General features: G+C 41.0%; 1 protein-coding gene across 3 annotated transcripts in view; it reads right to left on the reverse strand.

Annotated features, from left to right (window-relative positions):
* Positions 1 to 22,623, reverse strand: part of LUZP2 (leucine zipper protein 2) — a 320,397-nt gene that overhangs the window by 137,530 nt on the left and 160,244 nt on the right. For all 3 annotated transcript variants that reach the window (XM_083436054.1, XM_083436053.1, XM_083436052.1), the window contains exons 3-5: positions 9,646 to 9,763; positions 8,609 to 8,679; positions 4,645 to 4,726 (exon numbers count right to left, since the gene is read on the reverse strand). In XM_083436054.1, the coding sequence (XP_083292180.1) occupies positions 4,645 to 4,726; positions 8,609 to 8,679; positions 9,646 to 9,763 (271 nt within the window). The remainder of the gene's footprint in view (positions 1 to 4,644; positions 4,727 to 8,608; positions 8,680 to 9,645; positions 9,764 to 22,623) is intronic.

Here is a 22,623-nt window from a genome sequence, read left to right on the forward strand (position 1 = left end):
GTGTGGCGTGACTTTTACAAAGGCCTTTGATACTTTCTACAGAGACTCCATCTTAAATTGACTTGCTATATTCAGCTGCCCAGAGGGATTTAACACAGAGGTGAGGCAATCTTGCAATGGAACGATAGACTGATGGAGAAAGATGGTGTTTTCTCACTGTCTTCTGAAACTACAACTAGGGATGTGATCATGGACTAACTCTTTTTACTGCACAGTTTTGCTACTATGCTTCTGAAGGCCTTCCATGATGTTAATGTGAGAATAAAGATCTGATTTAGAGCAGATGGTAATCTATTTAACCTTGAAAAGCTCCTAGCAAAAAGTAAGGTATTTGAAGAAACGGTTCAGGTGCTATCATTAGTGGATGATTGTGCCCTAGTACCTAATGCTTCAGAGGACAGACAAGTAATTATTGATTCCTTTTCAGCAGCACGTACACATTTCAAGCTAATTATTAATGTAAACAACACAAAGAGTTTCATATCCAGCATTCGGGATGAGATTTATGTTGCACCAAAAATTACTAACAGCAATAATGCCTTATTGATAATGGATAAAATTCTCATCTCGGGCAGGGCCCTGACTTGTGAATCAAGTATCAGTGATGAAAATGCAAAACCAAGGAGCAGGAAATGGTGTAGCTTTCAGCAAGCCTCACACAAACCTATGTGAGAAAAGAGCCTTCAGAAACAATTGAAGGTGCATAGACCTGCACGATGTCTAGACAGGTTGAAACATCAAGTTGCTAGATCTCAACACGGAGATTTCCATCCCTCCCCTCATTGCCCTTATGCCTGTAAAATTATCCTATGGGAATCTGTGGTATGTCTCTCTGACTCTGGTTTCTCTCTCATTTGACTATGGGCTGAAAGTTCCAACTCAGTAGTTGTTTTCTGGTCTAAATAGTTATGACTCCAAAATGGTTTCTTGCTTAGCATCTACCACAGGTTGGACAGCAAACAAGCACAATTAATTAGCATAGACCAGTAAATGAAGTAAAATTACAAAAGCTGGATGTTTCCAAAAAAAAAAGACAACAAATTTCCTAAATTCATGTTTATACTAGAAACTATAAAACCAAGAATACAAAGAACCACGTTTTAAAAGTTCTGAGCCAAAGATGGTAAAAAACATGGGGATAAACAATCCAAATTTTCCCTTAACTAGTACAGACTTTTGAGATGAATCCATTAAGAAGAATTGTGTCAATGGACTCTGCATTTATCAACATTTCAGCAAGCTAAATTCTGTCTTAGCCACAGAATTTGCTGCACATTAGATACATGTAGATAAAATAATTCTACTTAATTCCATCACAAACATAGAACTTAAGACCTGATGGAGAGAAAAGCAAGGGGAGGTTACAGGGGGACAACTGGGAGATGGAAGGATTAAGCATGTCTCCTTTCACCCATTCCTTCTTCTGTGCAAAACACACTCCCTCTTTAAAGCAAAGAAGCAGACTATGGAGTATGTTAAAGTGATTTCAATGGTTCATTTCCCCCCTAGAGTTGCATAGCTGCGAAACAGCAATTTGTGCTTTTTATCTGCCTTTGACATCTGTGGTTAAAGGTAGTGTGTGGATAATATTGTTAAAAAGGCACCCATCAGCCCATATAGTAAGGTACAAGGGAGGGTCTTAGCTATGTTGGTCTCAGCCCCTTTAATGCAGTACGAAGAAATAGAATGAAGAAGTAAGAAACATATAATTTATTTCAAGGTTTCTTGAGTGTAAATCATTGCAGAAATGGACTGCTTATGATTTACTGCAAGAAAAAAGCTAAAGTCTCTGATTTCCAATTGCTTTTTAAGGAAGTAGCATATAGAACCACCACTGTTTGTTTTTGTTTCTTCAGTCTAAACTTTCTTAGACTTCCAAGAGAGAAAATTTGCTTAATTGAGTTTAAAATTGCTTGTGTGTATTTAAAAGTGAAAGCAGAAATATGATGTGTGGGTGTGCCTATGTATGTAACATTCCTTAAATGTTCTGATCCCATTGCTAGATCTTTCATTCTGTCAATACATTAAAAAAAAAAGAGAGAAAGGAGTTTTTAAATAGTGGGAGAAACCTCACAAAGTGAATTAAAAAACTTAGAATTATTAGAAATATACTGAGCATCCCTCCCCCCAGTCATACCTTGGTTGTCGAATGGAATCCATTCCAGAAGTCTGTTTGACTTCCAAAAACGTTTGACAACCTGCATGCAAGCGGAAGTTGCGTCAGACGTTCGGCTTCCAGAGAATGTTCTCAAACCAGAACACTCACTTGCGAGTTTGCGGCGTTTGGGAGCCAAAATGTTCGACTCACAAGGCATTCAGGATCCAAAGTATGACTGTGTGTGTGTGTGTGATGAATACATCCAATGTATTCAGGCAGGTACACAACTGGTAAAATATTGTTGTTAAGAGTGTAAGCAATAAGTTTGAAAGTGCCTAGTTCATATTTCAGGTTAACTATGGCTTGCCTGTACGGTATAGTCAAGACACAATTTCTCACTGCCACTTTTCACCTATATACAGTTGTGATGATCATAGTGGTTTATCTTGTAGGGTTGCTCTAAGGATTACAGAAATAATTATAAAGAAGTACACAGAGTAGGAAAGAAAGTGTGACTATGTGCACCTTGAATGATCCATGAAATAGAGTGCTTTTCTGAATTTTGCTACCTGGCAAAGTTTTGCAAGACTTTATGGACCACAGTTTTAGGGACCCATATTTGTCAGATCTTAACAGAATCAAAATTAGGTATATGGTTGGTTAGTTATTTTTATTTGTATTACCATCAGGCATGCCATTTTATGATGCTTGAGGCAAAAAAGGAACATTCCACTCCCTTGTCATTCTTCACCCACTACTACCTCCTCCCTTACCTGTGTTGTGAAGCGCCAGCAGTGGCCCTGACTTCTGGTGAGGTCTTGCAAGATCTAGCCAAAATCTCATGAAATCTTGTGTGTTCTGTGAGGTCTCACGAGATTTTGGCAATGCTTTGCAAAATCTCACTGAAAACCAGCACCGCTGCCAGCACCACTTGCCTGCAGGCAGCAGAGGCAGCGAGGCAGCCGGTGGAGGCAAGTGTCAGGGACTAGCAGGACGCTGACAAGTGTGCACAGGGGAAGGGGGACTGGAGTCTGACTCAAAAGAGGGGTCCCATGAATTGTGGGGACCTGCACCAACCAAGAGGTAAGAGCCAGATGCAGGGGAAGCTTCAGAGATGCAGTTGGAAGAAGAGGAGGAAGAGGCAGATCAGACAAGTGAAGGGCCGGGTGCTTCCACACCTTTCCTGCACCACTGTCTCCCAGAACCAGGAAGGGATTAAAGAGGGAAGAGCAGAGGCAGCTTCCACGTGGGCATAGTTTATGGATGTGTGCACACAGCCTGTCAGGGGGAGGTACATAAACTGGTGGAGGAGGAATGGCCACCTACTGCAGCAACTTCTTCATAGAGCACAGACCTGGAAATAGCTGCCTGGATGCTAGACTGGTGTACATGGGCATTCAAAGCTGTAGAAAAAATGGTAAGTGTCCACTTTTGACAATAAAGAGTTAGCTATATGCCAAATGCATTCCTTTGGCTGGGGAGCACCCATGACAGTGAGGTGGGTATCACCTCTTGGGCTTCCACCACTCAAGGTGAGTGTCTCACCCTGCTTCATCAATAGGCCAGGCCTACGATCAGGAATGGTACCAATGAAGTTAATCAAAGTTGCACTGTTTTGATTTAAGAGGCCTTCTGTAGACACATTACTTGTACATGGATTTTGTACATGTACATGGAACTATCAGGGACTAGCTTGGAATCAGAAGAATGGTGGGAGAAACCAACTGGGGAACCCCCAAGGGAAGAAGACTCAAAGCCCAGGGATTGGTGGTGGGACAATGATTAGTCATCAGAGGGAGAAGACTAGGAGGAGGAAGTGTCCAAAGCTGAAGTGGAAACAGGGCTTAGTGAGCTGGAAGAGTCTATGGCAGAGAGAAGTCCAGAATAAGAAGCAGAGGTTGAAGCAGGAGAGTGGGATGATGTCAAGAACCAAACTTCACAGAGCACATAATATATTTGAAAGTATCAAAATGCCCACCTAGTCCAACCCACTGAAGCAAAGCAGAACCAGTTATTCACTGCACATTTAACCAGACAGCCTGTGTGAACAGAACCTCAGGTTACAGGTGCACACCTTAAGAACCAAAGGACAGAAGTGAGCTTAGCAACACACCAGTTACTCAAGTTTGGGAGACGGTCACAATTCTTTCAAACTTCAGATATGGGGTATACCCAAAATAGATTCATTGTGTCCCTTCCATTGAAAATTGAATTGGATCATACCTATGTCGTTCAAGATTGTAACTCTTCTCCATCTTTATTTGTGTTAGTCCCTGATAGGTTAGGAACAACAGGTTGGAAAGTCCCTTCTTAAACCACCATGAAACAATAGTTAGTACAGTGATAGCAAGATACCCTTCATATATTTATCAGCAGTGAATTCTATGAGATTCTTTGCTTCCACAAAGAGCCTTCTATAGTATACTCAGTATATACCAACAGCCTTGTTCATGCAGACATATTTGAGCTATTGAAGCATTTACAGAAGAGAGGGGCATGGAAAGGTTGGAGAAAATAATAACAAAGAAAGAAGAGAAGTTACTCACTGTAGCCTGCTGCTTTTCTGCCTTCTCCGCCGCCTCATTAAGCTGTTTTTGAAAGGCCTCCTGGAGCGATTTCATTTCTTCCCTAGTTTATCGAAGAGACAAAACACAAACTTCATCTCTATTGTACACGAGGAAAGAATGCTTTTGTTTACTCTCTTTTCATGACAAGGCACTTTTAATTACACTGAATAACCACTGGTTGTGCTTTGTTGGGGTGGCTTATTAATAAAGCCACAGATGCCCAGTGCACTCCAGTGAGGTTCCAAAATGAAAATTCTTTTGTGTCTACTGTATAGAATACTGTGCAAAATATTATTTAAGCATTTTTCATATTCTAATTCACTAACTCTCATTTTCAAAGCAAATTGTTTATACTTAGATCTCCATCACCTCCCCCTCAGCAATTGTTTACAAGGGATAAGTAGGAAAAGATGCAGTTGCAAACTCTTAGGGAGACTCATCTTTCCCCATTATTTTCAGGTAGCAACTGAACTTCAGCTGAACATAGGCATCTTAAACAGATGACCTAATTTTGGCCTCGTTGGTCCAGATCCAGTTCCCAGACAGATAAGGTTCCTCAAAGTGAACGACACCTTCGTAGTGGCACTTTCTGACAGCTGTTCTGAGGATCAGACATAGCAAGATCCAAAGAGATAAATCTTCAGGACAGGGAGAATGAACATGTTATTTGAGATATAAAACCACGCTGATGACGGGCGGGGTGAATCTGGCCCGTTTATCTGCCTCTGTTTTGTCCTGATTAATTACACAGAATACAGTTGCTGCTACGCGTAGGTCTTTTTTCATGTAGACACCAGCAGTATTTGAGATCAAGTGAACTGACAGATTTTAAGAAACACCCCAGACTAGTTCTATGCTTACTTGGGAATAGGGAAGAGCATATCTGATAATTTTAGTTCCTCATTTTTCCTATCTTCATTTCTCTACCTCAGTTGTTTTTAAAAACGTCCTCATGAAAATTCATCATCTTTTGTGTGAAATTTCTCCTGATATACATGTTTTTGTAAGCAATTTTCCCTAGTATAATGCATTTCTGTATGTTATTTTCATCAATACAATATATGCATTTTAATGCACACTTCATCCTCCTACATGCTTTTTGTACATATTACTTAATTGGAGAACTGCATTGGAAACTTCAGAGCTCTGCAAATCGCTGTGTTTCCATTTGTGTATTTTACTTTGGTTTTTAGAAAGCATTAATTAGGTAGGTTGATCTTGGAATGTGAACTGAATTGAATGTGTCGCTCATCCCAACTTGGGAATAAGCTTCATTGAACTCAGTGGGACTTATTTCTGATTAAACATGCACAGAAGTGCACTGATTGTAGTTTAGGTGAGATAGGGCATGCGTAGGCCTGGTGGCCAGATCTGGTCCAATCGCCTTCAAAATCCGGCACGCGGATGGTCTGGGAATCAGCATGTTTTTACATGAGTAGAATGTGTCCTTTTATTTAAAATGCATCTCCGGGTTATTTGTGGGGTACAGGAATTTATTCATTATTTTCCAAAAAAACATAGTACAAGGTCTGAGGGACAGTGGACCGGCCCCTTGCTGAAAAAGTTTGCTGACCCCTGAGATAGGTAGACAGCTGCACTCTCCTAAATGAGCAGTAGTTTGGGAGTACTTCTGAATCTAATACTGTCACTGGAGGCACAAGCTGTGGCCCTATCTGGACAGGAATAGTGTAGTTTCTATTATCTATGCACTGGTAACCTTCAAATTAGATTGCTGCAATGTGCTATGCAGTATATGGGGCTGCCTTTAAAGGCAGTTCAGAAACCTTAGCCGGCACAGAATTCATTGGCTAGATGGTTGATTAGGAGTTGAACTATAAAGCCATATAAGGTTCAGGACTCAAATAGTTTAGGGACCACCTTTCCCATGGGCCCTGGGTTCATAATCTGAGGCCCTTATTCATATGTACATTGCAGGGAGGTGCAGAGGATGCAACACAAGAACTTTTATTTTAATTTAGTGGTGGCTCCCCAATTCTGGAATACTATCCTCCAAAATATTCACCTGGCTCCATCACTATCAACTTTTAGGCACCCGGCAAAGGTTTTTCTGTTCACCCTAGTTGTGCCCTAACCTGCACAAGAGTCCATCTTTCATTACCTTGGGGTAGGATTTGTCCTGTTTATGTTATTGCAGATGAAGGGTTTTAGCCAATATTATTGTTGCATTTAAAAATTTGCATCATGTATACTTTTATAACTGCATGTCACTTTGAGAAATTTTTGTAGCAAGAAGTGAATAAACACAATAAATAATAATATCAACACTACAAAGTATTAGTAATAAATAAATTTATTGAGTGCTGAAGTGAGTGGTGAGTTTGCCCAATCTGATTTACCATGAATGGTGAATATGGGTTGGACACAGATCCAATAAATATGAATTGAGCTGTGAGCTGATCCTTAGTTTCAGCTTATCTTCAGTGATTTAGGCTGTTTTACAGCAGCTAGAAGCAGGACTGAACTTGCAATCCAGATCATAGAAAGAGCAAGAATATAAACTAGAGATTAAGGCATGTTGGTTTCCACTCAAGCAGCGGCTCATAACTTTAATACAGACATGCAGCTAAAGAATGACAGGTCCCAGTCTGGGACACAACATTTTGATTGGACAAGTCATGTATTAAAACTAGGAGAAACTGTGTATACAGCCAATTAGGGTCAGCACAGTGATTCCTGACAGCTCAATAGGTAAATTGGCGAGCCCTTCTTATCCTGTGTTTTAGAAGATTTATCACAGGGTGCACAAGACAATGTTTCAGGGCTGAGATGTTGTGTATATGGCAGGAAGTCTTTGATTTGTCATTTATCTATGTTTCATGGGAGCCAAACATACAACAAATGTGGCACATCCCTCACATTAATAACAAGCCAGTTTTTATGCCTTGGCATTTTATCATTGTGAGCGTCTTAAAAATGTTTGCTTCCATAAACAGGGAGTGTGGAATCATTAATTGTTATATTATCCACAGAAGTGGTTTCCACAGTGTGTTCTTAGAGTGTCAGGAGAAAATTCTAGAAACAAAAGAAAATGCGCTGCTTCACCGAAAATGCTACGCTGCACGTATCATGCTGTCTGTCTCAGAGAATCAGCACAATGAAGTCAAGCTCTGTATTGGTTTCCCATGGAAACAATCTTCATGCATTTCAGATGGATTATGACAAGTTTGAAATGAAACTTTGCTTTGGAAAAAAAACAAAAAAAACCCCAACGAAACAAATGCTGTCTGTTCATAGTAGTGATAGGAAAACTGCCCTCAGGTCAAATTGCACTCATTTTGGAGATTATGAACATCTGGAAAGACATTATTTGTTTTTTGAAAGTTTGGTTCCAGCTCACTATAGCAGAGTATCTGCACTGATGCTGTCACATCATTACACAAAATTAGAATGCCCCCTGGGAAGAGCTGCTTTCAGCATACCATGATAGAGAAATTCACCTGGAAATTCTCATATGCATACAAACAGTCATAGGTTTTAGATGTGCTTTGTAAAATGAAGACAGAAGACATAAATGCTTCTACATAGGAGAGGGACAAATTCAGGAGATCCATAGCCCAGGAGCACTTGGAGGCCTGGTTTTGCTTCTGTGTGGCCAGGCATGCTTTTACCATAAGTAAAGTATTCAGCACCATAATTCAAAAGCATCAATTCTTCAGCAATCAGCCTTCTTTATGGTGAGAGCTTGACCATAAAGAAGGCTGATCGCCAAAGAATTGATGCTTTTGAATTATGGTGCTGGAGGAGACTCTTGAGAGTCCCATGGGCTGCAAGAAAATCAAGTCTATCCATTCTGAAGGAAATCAGCCCTGAGTGCTCACTGGAAGGACAGATCCTGAAGCTGAGGCTCCAATACTTTGGCCACCTCATGAGAAGAAAAGACCCTGATGTTGGGAAAGTAAGACAGATAAATGTTGACATGTACCTTTGTTTTTGGCCTAATTCCAAGAGTTTCTGTACGTCGGTTTTAGCAGATGCCTCATCGTTTTTCAAAGACTGAGAACAAAGGGAAGAAACAATAAGTTCTTTACCATTTCTTATCAAGAAGCTCTTTACCATTTCTTCCATAGTAAAATTATTAATGGTGCTCCTTTTGATAAAATGCTTTCTGTGAATACCATATTTTAAAGCCAAGAACAAATAGAAATGGAAACAGCTTTGTTTGTCTGCTGCAAGGCCTCGCAACATTCCCACACGTCTTTTGATTGACATCTTAATTGTCGTAAAAAAAGCCACCATTAGCCCAACATCTCTATATGTCCCTCTGTAATTATGCCAGAGAGGAACTACTGACTAATGTGAAGGTCAATTACAGATTCACATGTAATCTTCCTTTCATGGAGCTGGTCATTTTTATCCTATCCACATATAAAAATACATAATGCCACGAGGGATGGGTGGATATATTTCTTATCCATGCCATTTTTGCCTACGTTCATTCATAAGTCTGCTCCATCCCATTTCTTTATTGATTCATGAAAAATCAAAGAAGATTCTACATTCATGGGTGTAGAAGAACTACTTTATTTGCTGTTAGATGTGAACTGCTCCTTTCTCTCTAGTCAAAACTAGGTCCACCACCTCTATACCCCATCTTCCATCACTCAAGCCATTGTCATGGATGTAGGAAGGGAAGGACCAGCCTTCTTCTCTATATCACCAGGTTGTAGAAGCTGTAACAGTGCAGACGAGTTTAGGTAATGAGTAAGGAAAATTTGGAAAAATATTCACCATGTTTGAGTGGTGAAGAAGTGGTGGTGCCAGACTAGCGTGTATAGTAAGAAGAAAAGGGCAATAGAAAATAGAAGGGTCAGAGTCCATTTCTCTCATCCAAATCCCCACAACCTGGCTGGGTTGTTTCATGGCTATTTTCCTAGTATATTAATCACAAAATGCTTGCATGATGAAATGGAGTGAATGATGACTATATATCACGGGGCAGTTGGGGAGGATGATTTGTACCTGGAGGTTTACTTTAATTCCTTCAAGTTCTCTGGATGTCTTTGACAGCTGGCGAAGAATGTTGCTCCTTTCCTTAAAGACTTCTTTAAGTTGTCTTTCCAGTTCTTCGTAGCCCTGTCTAACCCAGAAAGAACATCAGTGAGATTCTCTCAGAGCAACTGAAACAAACAAAGCTTGAAATCAGAGATCCAGTTTATTACATTTGCATTCAGATAGAAGCAGGATCCATTTCTGTCATCCTCTCATAGCCTCTCATCATGTCAAGCATATCAAAGTCATTCAGGTCTAGAAAATGAGCTGCTTCATTTGGGTCTGCAGGATTGTCCTATAACCCAGTTTTCTGGGGTTTGCCCAGCAGGAGGCAAAGTGTGCTGCCAGTATTCTGCTCAGTCATTTAGAGAGAAAGGTGCATGCACCCACCTCCATTGTTAATGAGGGAAAACACAGAGAGAGTTGATATGTACATAAGATATTACCCAATGTAATATGAAAAGACAAGAGTTGAACATCATGTGTCTGGATAAAGAAGAAGAAGAAGAAGAAGAAGAAGAAGAAGAAGTAGTGTTTGGATTTGATATTCCGCCTTTCACTCCCCTTCAGGAGTCTCAAAGTGGCTAACATTCTCCTTTCCCTTCCTCCCCCACAACAAACACTCTGTGAGGTAAGTGGGGCTGAGAGACTTCAAAGAAGTGTGACTAGCCCAAGGTCACCCAGCAGCTGCATGTGGAGCGGAGACGCGAACCCGGTTCCCCAGATTAGGAGACTACCACTCTTAACCACTACACCACACTGGCTCTAAAGAAATTCCAGGTCCCTTTATGAACTATTCCCCCCCCCCCTTCCCCTGAGTGGAATTGAGCTCTCACATAGAAAATAAAGCTTATAAAAATAAAGAAATGCATAAAAAAAATTTAAGTACCATGAAGATGTTTAACAACACTACCAAAAATATAGTATGCCACCTAGTATTGATCATCACTGTCTTACTGCTGACTTAACTAGTTAATGTTTTATACAATAATCTCCAGCCTACACTCCACAATACCTACATGGCACCAGCAAACCTATCCTTCATTTCCACAAAGGAGATCAATAGCAAATAGTTGAGTTTCCTTTTTTGAAATGTAAATCCAAAGTGAAAACCCACAGCACAATACTTGTCTGAGTCTGGAGCCAGAGAAAACCAATATCCATGTGCATTGCCGAGAAAGAAAGCAAATTATATTTTGAAGCCATGAAAGAAAACACAGGGCAAGGGGGAATGGATCAGCAGGGAGCCAGTAACCAAAAGTGAGTGAATAGCCTTTGTACTGCAGGATCAATAGCTACTTCCTGTAACCCTGTTGTTCACCTGAATGTTGTCTAATGATGTCATTTAAAACAACTCTTGACTAAAAGAATAGTCATTCGAACAATATATACCCTTTGTGAATTCTATAAATGGCAACTGAATGTTATGTGGTTACGCTGTCCTCCATGCAACTCAGCTGAATCCAAGTTGGACCAATCAATGAATTTTTATTATCAGCTTTTGCCTGACATCCCAAAACCATTTACTATATCACTTTTAGAGAATATAAATTCATGGGGAAAACCTCTAGAGCTGGTGTACATGAGCACTGCACCCTGTCCAAGTCTAGCAGTAGCTGTACATCATTACACAGCTCCTGAGTCAGACTAGCTGTGTGAGAGGATCCATGGTGAGGGGGGTCTGGAGCTCCCCAAAATACAGCTGAGTTCAGTAAGGGCTCAGCTGCCATAAGAGGTGAATTGGGCCCTACATAAGGATTCTGTAGCAAGGAATCCCTAGAAAGATGCTCAGGGTTTTCTCTCGATGTAGAAGCCAGAAAGTTGGAAAAGCACTACAATGAAGTAAAAGTGCAGTCTTTGAATAGAATAACGACGATCACCACCACGATTGAACTTTTAAATGTTAAGGTCATAAAATGGGATGAGTCAGTGGGTGGCTGCGGTCTTGTGATCCAAATGGTGTCATGTTAAATAACTGTCCAATAGGTGTCTGTTATACACATACAACCTTATTTCCCATAACACTTACTGCAACCAGAAACAATTTTCCCCAAGGCAAATGCTTAGATTATAGCTTGTGGAGGAGACTGAGGTGCACTGGTCGCTCCTGCTAGATGAGGCAATTTAAACTCATTTCTTCTTCCTCACTACTGCCTCAAGCACCAAACTCAATTTTGGAATGTCACTTGACTAGGCTGATCAACCTGTGGGGGTGGGGTGGGGGTGTTTGTGTGGCACTTAGGGTTTCTGCTCTGGTCAGACCTCACCTGGAGTACTGTGTCCAGTTCTGGGCACCACAGTTCAAGAAGGACACTGACAAACTGGAACGTGTCCAGAGGAGGGCAACCAAAATGGTCAAAGGCCTGGAAACGATGCCTTATGAGGAACGGCTAAGGGAGCCGGGCATGTTAAGCCTGGAGAAGAGAAAGTTAAGGGGTGATATGATAGGATGTCATATAGAGGAGGGAGAAAGGTTGTTTTCTGCTGCTCCAGAGAAGAGGACACAGAGCAATGGATCCAAACTACAAGAAAGAAGATTCCACCTAAACATTAGGAAGAACTTCCTGACAGTAAGAGCTGTTCGACAGTGGAATTTGCTGCCAAGGAGTGTGGTGGAGTCTCCTTCTTTGGAGGTCTTTAAGCAGAGGCTTGACAACCATATGTCAGGAGTGCTCTGATGGTGTTTCCTGCTTGGCAGGGGGTTGGACTCGATGGCCCTTGTGGTCTCTTCCAACTCTATGATTCTATGAAGAATTGGCTGGATTTGACTCCCCTCTTCCAGCAGTAGGAGAGTCTTGTGTACAGATATTGACCCATATGTAGTTTAGAACCAGCCCCAAATAACTACATTTCAAGAGCAAGCAAAATGTAACCTCCCCTACAACTTACTCTTGAGGTAGGGGCTTATCTTGAGTCCCCACAACCAAGCAACAAACTTAAACTCAGAGTGCAATTGAAAGCCTGCATGAAAAGGTTATTAGCATCCATAACAGCGCAGGTTTCTAAGTACTCTTTTGTGTTCCAAAGTTATCTGTGTTTAAACCAAAACAATCCTTGAATATAATTTAGTCTGATCTTTCTTTGTTTCCTTTGTACAAGAGATGACAAGACAACTCTGTGACACTGTCTTTATTTATGTACTTAGTAACATTATTCCTCATGTTGCCAATGCTGCAGACATGAGTCACACAGTATGAACCAAAGAACTCTCTCCTTCCTTGTGAGTCAAGGGCAAGCTGCATTCCAATATTTATTAGCCTGGGAGTTTCTACATATTTGAGATTCAGCTCATTGCTTTGAAACCAGAGATAAACCATTGGGAAAAACTATATTTCAGCAGTAGGGCACATACTATGCAAACCTCAGTCCCTGGCATCTCTAGTTAGAAGCATGAGACCATGCACATTGCGGGAAAGGTGTCTCTGCCTTTGACCCTGCCCATCAGAATAGCCTATACTGTGCTAGTGTGACCTGATAGAAGGTATCTTCCTATGTTCCTGCCAAATACTATCATCTACTTGCACATCTTTGGATAAGAGGCGCATTAATCCAAATCAATGTGAGCTGGACCTTTTTCAGTCCTGGCCAGTCAATCTACCCAGTCATTTTTAATTATGGCCTCCATGCTGTTGTGTTCTGAGCATAGCAGAATGATCTGAGACATATCAGTGATTAGCCAGGCACTAAAGGTAAAGGTAAAGGTACCCCTGCCCCTACGGGCCAGTCTTGCCAGACTCTAGGGTTGTGCACTCATCTCACTCTATAGGCCGGGAGCCAGCGCTGTCCGCAGACACTTCCGGGTCATGTGGCCAGCGTGACAAGCTGCATCTGGCGAGCCAGTGCAGCACACGGAATGCTGTTCACCTTCCCGCTGGTAAGCGGTCCCTATTTATCTACTTGCACCCGGAGGTGCTTTCGAACTGCTAGGTTGGCAGGCACTGGGACCGAACGACAGGAGCGCACCCCGCGACGGGGATTCGAACCGCCGACCATGCGATCGGCAAGTCCTAGGCGCTGAGGTTTTACCCACAGCGTCACCCGTGTCCCTCACTACTTACAGTTATAACTGTATGGAAAATCCATAAATCTTATAATGGACTGCAGGGGGCAGTAACCAAGGTTTAGAGCAGGCATGGCCAAACTTGGCCCTCCAGATGTTTTGGGACTACAATTTCCATCATCCCTGAACACTGGTCCTGTTAGCTAGGAATGATGGGAGTTGTAGTTCCAAAACATCTGGAGGGCCAAGTTTGGCCATGCCTGGTTTAGAGGCAACAGGTGGATTCTGTAGTGTTGGTCAGCAGCAATGGTGGCAGCAGTGTTAGGGCAACAGGATTGACTGCCAGTAGGTGGCAGTGTTCCTAGCTGGGGATAGCAGAATCTCTTTATTTTGGTTTCTTTCAGTTTCTCATTTTCCCAGTCTTAAATTCAGCTCTCCAGATTTGCTTGTGAATCTCTTTTAGAAGTCCTCATGAAACTTTGTCAGCACCTTAGTACAGTTTTTTTCCTAATATGTACATTTCTGTATGTAATTTTGCCCACTGTACACATTTTTGCGAAGTAATTTTCCCTAATATACTGCATTTTGTATGCTATTTTAAGTAATGCATGCATTTATAAGCACAGTTGACCCTATGTGCATATATGTACACATTACATGACTGGAGAACTGCATTGCAAAATTCAGAGAAATGCAATAATAAAGGATGACTTTCTTTCCAATTGTGTAATATTTCAAGAAGTGTGAACTAGGTAGGTTTGCTTTCAACTGCAAACTGAACCAAATTTCCTCCCCATCCATATTCTCAGCCCAGAAGCTTGAACCTGAACCCTAGTTCTCTTCCCCTCCTGTTTTAAAAATATACCATGTCAGTGTATTGCTTAATTATGGGAATTTTAGCACTTGCCCTGATTGAAACTGTAAGTAGCAAGAACTGCATATGAGAAATGGAAACAATGTTTGTTACCAATGCATCTGAACAGCATGGGAACTTAATTACTAGATCTGAGTGAAAATTGTATTACTTAGGGTGGATTATTCTTCTGTTTTACTTTCTGATCTCCTGTTGCATTTATGTTTAAAATCTCTGGGTTAGTGTACATGCTGTTTATTATAGCATTTATGAGTCCCTGGGGCATGTAAGTGTGTATGTGGGAGAAGAAAATGTATGAAATCATCAACTGTTTGGGAATGGTAATTAAATATTTACTTAATTCATTACAGGCTCAGTTTTGATGTGCTGAGATCCTCCCATTCCTTTGTGACATTCATGTATGGAGTGAATGCAGAAACAGTAATGTGAATGCAATCAGCCACAAAGACTGAACCAGTACAAACCCATCTGTGTGCATGGCATATATATGAGCAAACCTCCCATACAGAGCACAGTAATAAGGTCTATGAACCTGGCCTGGAGACTGCAGCTAGTGCACAATGCTGCTTCCAATAATCATAACCACCACTTTGATGTGGTGCCATTAAATACTCATCATGTGGGATCTTCACCGTCTGTCTGTATGGTACTCCCTATACCAACTGTCCTGAGTTTTAAGATAAACAAAGAGCCTACTTGAGGTCCAGCCAGTTTGTTGTTCACTGTGCAGGAGATCAGAACAGGGCTTTCTCTGTGGTTGCACCCCAGTTATTGGTGGTGTTATGTACAACAAATCAAGATCTATAGTACAGTATGTGCTTATCGTTGTAGTAGACAGGGTTGCTGTTGTTTTTAAGAGCTGGAGTTTGTACTTACAAGCTGCTCTAAACTTAATCTTTTAACCTGCACATGGTATTTCCCTCCTTTCATTTTATAGTTCCACTCACCAATCCAAGTCTCAATATATAGCTGGTAAAATTAATAGGGCATGTTTGAACTTGTAAAATATCATTCTGCAATGGTCTGGGCAGTGTGTAGAATTTGTATTAACGAAGGAGAGCAGATAAATAGCACCTGGCAATATGCCAAGGAAATGAAGTAATTTGTAGCTTGTTACTTAAAATTGTCTAGTATCTGTCCTCAATGTATTGATGCAAAATCAGTCTAAATTTGAGAAATAATTAGAGCAGAGAGTGCCTGCTCTTGAATCAAGAATAGCTATTGCCATGAACATTGCTGTCCTTTATGCTTATTTATTTGACATCAGGATCAGTAACAGTGGTAGAGCACATGGCTGTCTGCAAAAGATTTAGTCCCCATCATTTTCAGGTAGGGCTGGGAGGGTTGCCTGCCTGAAACCCTGGAGAGCCACTGCCAGCCACTGTGAAACTACTGTGTAGCTGGACCAATAGTCTGATGGTGTAAGGCAGCTTCTTAAAGTTTATGTAGCCTTCATTCCATTCCATGCTCCACAGAACTGTTATTTCCAGGATTCCCAAGAAGCAGCAATGACTGTCAAATCTGTCCTTCAGATATGCCCAGGTAAAATTGAAGTAAATAAAGTAATGGGGGTGTGGAGAGAGAGCGCAAAGTCCTAGGAAGTTCCTAAAGAGGAAGGAAAGATGCAGTGAAAGAACCTAATATGAACCTATTCCAAAATGAAGCATGTACCACAATGCAGCCATCCTTTGAAATTCATACTTCTATGAATTTTGCAGTGCTGTTCTTCAGCCCAAAATGCCTACAAAAATCCACACATTGGGGGAGAGTGTACATTAATATATAGATGTTCTATATAGTAGAAATAACATGCAAAATGTAATTAAATTAGGAGAAAGCATATGCACAAATGAATGTTAAGCGATCTTTCACAGGAAGAAAATGTGCATAGTATAAGGGGAATCACACAGTAAAACTCGGATGAATTTTTGTGAGGTCTTCTTTAAAAAACAAAAACAAAAGTGAACTGATGCAGAAATTTGGTGAACTGAAGTTAAGACCAGAAAAATGAAATAGTGGGGGAAACTGACTTAGGCACATTTGTCCATCTTTATTAAAGTCAGAAGGAAAATGGGAAGGTAGGGGTGAGAAGCTCAAGGAATAGAGATTTAAAGAAAACAGATAGCTTAATACCATGAAAGTTGAGATATTCACATTGTGGCTCAATTTGGAATGGCCTCCATGAAACTAATTTATTTTCAATATCAGTCATTTTATAATTGAGACCATCCCAATGTCTGGGCACTGATGTCATTGGGGACATAATGGAACCTAGAAGCCCATGCTAACATGAGTCCCTGAACCCCATCCCTCTACTCCCTTTTCCATGATTTATGCTTGGATTTAGGACCTAGGTGAGCCACAACCAGCACTACTGGTTAAGTTGTAGGCCAGGAAGAGACAAGAAGGCAGCAATGACAACAGCTCACAACAGCAGAGAGAAGCCCATGTGAAGTCAGAAACAAACATTGAAGGGAACTAAGAAGAATAAAAAGTTGTTCTTCAATCCCACTACCCAACTGAGCTTAAGCATTATTACTAATTAACAACAGTGACAGTCACAGTTATTTTACCACTGTAAACCCATCAACCTCCGTCACTCCCTCCACCTTCTATAAATCCAACTGCTAAGTGCCCAGAATTCAGGACTAGATGCGTTTCTCTCCTGAATAATACAAAGAGCAAGGGGGTGGGGAAGAAAATGGATTTTTAAGCCCTAGGGAAAAGCAAAGTCTCGTTTTGCAATCTACCTTCTGTATACTCTTTTGGCACATCCACTTCCTTGACTTAACAAAAAAAAACCAAAACCATGCACATAAAACCCACAGTCGAAAACTGGAGCATAAAGCACCGGCTGGTAGCACCCATGCCTGTCTGAGATCATTAAAAGCACAGCTAGATGTACCCATCATAACTTAATAGTTCTATTACAGAAATAATTGCCATGACATCTGCAGATGCTAACATCAGTGCATACATTTAGCTGTTTATTATAAATATGAATATTTGTCCCTTATTAAGTAACAGAACTCTTTCTTCAGTGCATGCTATCATGCTGCGTGATCCACACATGGTTTGACAATTTCATTTGTTTATATGCCACTCGCACCAGAGTGTAGGAAAATGTGGGGGAGCAACTTTTACATTTAGATTGCTAAATCTGAATAGTTAGGATTCATGGGCAATAAATTGGATTTATATGTTTGAAATATTTCCAACATCACCTCCCATCAAAAGAGATTCCAGGGCAGTAGATAGAGGTGGAGAACCTTATTGACTTTATTGAATTGTATTAATAGTTTTGAAGAATTTGTTGCTGTTCGGTTTATTTATATGCTATTGTGTTTGATATTCTAATGATTGCAATTTTGTTTGTTTTTAATGCTATTGTGATTGTTGAGAGCCACTTTGAGCTAAACATCTGAAGTTGAAAAAGCAGAAAACAAATATCAAAACAGAACAAAATGCACTGTCCTCCTCTTGAAACTGGAAAAGTGAAAGTACCTGAGAGCTTAGAATCTCAAGGCATACTAATTGGCAATGGTCATTGTCATTGATCTGTGAACACCTTTTGGGTGTGTCACAGCATGCATGTCAGTTCTCTTATGACCACCTCACAGCATGATACCTGTGGCTGGATGTCACAGTGCATAGATGCAATGCTGGATTGGCAGCCTTTATGGTTATGAAAGATGAATACTTCCTGCAGGTCTGTGTCTATTTCCACTCTATAATATAGGAGGATTCAAGCAATAGGATAGTACGGGTTGGACTCGATGGCCCTTGTGGTCTCTTCCAACTCTATGATTCTATGATTCTACTGGACAGGAGGCATTAATCAGGTGGGGAAACTAGGATCTGGATAGCAAGAAGAGGGGGTCTCTTAAGAGTCCTGGACAAGTAAGCGAATTGTCCAGGGCCAGAATGCTTGGCAGGGGAGTGTTCCCTCTGAGCTGTTGCACCAGTCACTCTCAGGTAGCAATGGAAGGGTTTTTATAGTGGACTTACTTTTCCCACCTCCTCCTAGATTTCAACAAGGCCCTGATCCAGACTATGCCCCAGACCAGTGGTTGGTTGCTTCTCCCAAATAGGATTGATGCGTCACTGGTTTGGGGCTTCAGTGGGTCTGGTGTCACCTCTGCTCCTAGGGTCCTGGGGGTGATGACTGGGTGGCAGTGCTGGCAGAGGGTTGAGTCCCTTAATACTTCTCAGCTTCCTTGGGCAGGGAGTCTTATAGGGGAAGACTTCCTGTTTTCCCTCAAGTTGTGTTGACATCCTGGGGCCATCACCTGTGCTGAGGTCTACAGTAGAATCTTGCTCTTTGGATGAAGTCTGATCAGTGGGTTCAAAATAATCCTTTATCAATAAATTATATCAAACATACATTCCATGGTAGTTAATTATATTAGGGAATGTGAGATTGTGGGCTGATTGACATCATATCCTAAATATGTTGCACAGATGTTGCTTACTATGAACCACTTTGAGAGACAAGTAAACCTGGGCTGGCTATATGTAAGATTTACTTGAATTACTATACTGTTGCATGAGAATTGCTCTGAAGACTTAAAGTGCTGCAAAAAATATATATCCTAAGACCTTACTGGTGATGGTACAAGGGAATGTCAGTTGGTGCAGCAGGAGGAAGGCTCAAAAATTGCTCCCCATTTGTCACCTCTGCTCTGGGAAATATCACCATGGTGATCAACGGTTCATCTTCTCTTTCTTTGCTTTTGAAAAATCTGCTTGTAAGTTATGTCAAACAGATCTATAATGGTATCACCACTCCTTTGATGTGTCTAGGAGGAATGCAAAGAGACACCCATTGTGTTTTCTATGCGCATCACTTACTGAAGGCATAGTCCAAAAAATTGCTTGGGAATAATTTAAAGAAACAATATAAATATTGTAGAAAGTTTAGAAAACATGGATACTGAGGACTTAAAGAACCTAGAACATGTATGTCTGTACACAAATGTATGTTCTCTACCGGTTCGACTTGAGTGCGATAAATATTACACTAGAAGACTGCGAAAGATGGAATAGTCTGGAATACTAAGTCTCTTCCTGCATATTTGCTCCCACAGTTCAGACTGAAAAGGCTTTATGCAACTCCTTCCTGTTGTTGCTGATGTTGTTCTCACAGTGGCATTCGATTAGCAAAAGATGTTATTTCTCAGTGCTCCCTTGGCAGTGCCAACTTTCTTAGATGTTTGTGACATCTGTGGGAAACAGAGTTTTGTGTGTTTCTCCAGCTAAGTAAGCTGCTCTTTGCTATTCACGTAAAACTCGAGCGCTTCTGCTTGATCTTACAAAAAAAAAGGGCAGTTGGACTCCTGTAAAATGTGTATTGCTGCTAAATAATTCACAAGTTAGTCTAATAAAACGGTGTTAACCAAATGGTGGGTTTCAGCTTGAAATCAAAGATGTTCCCTAGCCTTTCTGAGCTGCAGTGCCTCACGATAAATTATTGATGCGATCATTACTAATACCACATTTTTTAATGCTCACCCTGTTGCAATTTTTCAGCCTCACTTTCCTTATTGACTTGTCTCGTTAAGGCAACTCGGCATGTCAGCACCACTACATCCTGAGTTGCACAGAGGCTGCACCCACAGTTCATGAATGATGCAGGCGGATCTCGGAACCCTGCGTGGACTGAGAACAAGGCTTGTAGCACACCCAACACTTTCCTGCAGGTGGACATCACAGAAGAAGATCGTGAGAACCATGAAAAGGGAGAGCAGGGACCTTGAAGGTGCTCATCAACAGTGAACACCTGGGCATGAGACTGAACAGGTATCCAGACCACCTGGTCAGTCATCTGGAAATGTGTTGCGTTTTTGTTAAAATGATAGTAATTACTGGCAGCAACCATTTTAGGCATGTCAGATATGTGCACGACTGCAACTGCGCACTTCACAGAACCCAGAAGTGACACAAAAACATCACAAAAGGGGACAGGGCAGAACGGGCTCTTTGGAGGCTCTTTCAACTGTGCTTCAAATATAGGTGATTTCACTTAAATGTGTATCACCTTGGAACATATCCCCTGCGTAAATTGGGCATTGTCAGTAATTCTAAATCTGAATGTATACAAATAAATGAGTAATTTTCAAATTTAAAGCAAACTCTTTCTTGGCAATGCAACTTTAGAAAGAGCTTTTCTTCAGGGATATGTATTTGAAGCAGCAGCAAGTTGTGGTGGGATGGAGTTGTTGAGCCATGCTCCTCATACTGGCATCCCTGCAGCTTGTCTGGATGGAGCATGGCAGCAGTGAAGACAGGGTCACATGGTTGCATCAGCAGAACTGTCACCACCAATTGGGTGCTTCTGCTGGACAAGGGCACACACATGGCCCAGAACTTGCTGCCACCCACATCATCCAGGTAAACAGCAGTGGTGCTGATTTTATGATGGCGGCTCCACCCCATCACACAGAATCATAGAACTGGAAAGCTGGATGGAACCCCTTGGGTCTTCTGGTCCAATGCAGGAATCACAATTAAATCTTCCCTGTCAGATGGCCATGGTTCACTTCTGATATGGGGCTTAGTGCTTCTAATACTTTCTCTTCACCTTTGGATTTCAGATTAGCACAAACTCTCACTGCCACAATGCCTTTTTCTTGCTTCTCTGAAAACCTACCCTTCATGAGTGTGCAGAACCCCTGGCAAACTACAGGAATGTTTCTGCTAGGAAGTTTCTATAGTACATTTCTGCTTTAGGGCCATTAAAAGCCTGAGGATGAGTACCTCCTCTTCATACCCTTGATCGCTGTACCCTGGAATTGTGGTTTTCGAGGACATCCAGATCCTTTGTAAGGAACTAGAAAACTTAGCAAACTACCATGGCCAGGGAACTAAGTGCTGGGAATTTTATGTTGGTAAGGGTTGGGGCCTAATGATGTCCTCAGGAGAAAGCTTCCTCTTCCCAGGTGGCAGGTTTGGGGGAAAGGAAGGATAAGTGAGAGGATTTGGAATGGATCTGAACTAGAGTTTAATAGGCCTCAGGTCTCCAATGTACCCAAGAGCATGAAAAAGCCTAAAGCCTAGAATGGGACCAATTTTACAATGAGCTTATTTGAGCCCAGTCCAACTGAAACTAAATTAGTTAATTTAGAAGGACATTTTCCAAATCTAGACTGGGTGTTAATTTGTTGTTACATCAGGGAGACATGTTTAAGTTCATTAGCAATGATGATTACATGCCATCTGTAAATACAATATCAGGCAGAATTCACAGTTTCAACATTTTAGCATTGTTTGCTATATATAAATAAAATAAGCATGCTAGAGCACTCTCTAGCATGATGCAAACGGAATAATTTGTAATGCTAATTACCCTAATTTGCATAGGAAAGTTTCCAATCCAAAATTTCCCAGAAAACCCACACCATTAGTTTAAGAGGAGAAGTATAACTTTACCTAGTTTTATGAATGTCAAAGCTATGTCTTAAACATCATGCAGGATCTGGGACTAAATTTGCATCTCAAATTTACCTTCCTGTCATCAAACAAGAGACTATTGTGTGAAGGATTAAGGTTGTATATGATCATTTAATTTAGAAAGATTAATAATCCACTTAATAATAGAGCTGTCTAAGTCTTGTCCATAGTAAAATTGTAGATAAAATGCAGCTAATATCAACCAAAACATTAAAAACAAATATGTGTGTTTGTGTGTGTCTTTAAAACACAGTTAAAAACACTGTTTTTAACACTGTTTAAACCTTTAAAATGAGTATATGTTGCTATAGTATATGTCTGGGTAGGCTTGTTGAAATACAAACCTTTTCAGCAGGCATCTGAAACAATGTGCATGTTCTGCTGAGTGAAGTGGTTACGTAGGCACATATTGGGCAAGGCATTCTCCTAAGTTAGCCAGCTCCAAGCCATTATGAGCTTCATATACCAAAAATACAAAAAGCAGAAAGTGACTAGTAGTGCAATACTATACGTATATATATGCAGAAGAAAGTCCCATTGAGTTCTGCAGGACTTATTTCCAGGTACCCATGTTCAGGAGTGCAGTATATGATATTTAGTTATTGCATTTATGGGATGTTAAATT

This window comes from Podarcis tiliguerta (assembly GCF_965153285.1).
Source record: "Podarcis tiliguerta genome assembly, chromosome: 1".
Lineage (NCBI taxonomy): Eukaryota > Metazoa > Chordata > Lepidosauria > Squamata > Lacertidae > Podarcis > Podarcis tiliguerta.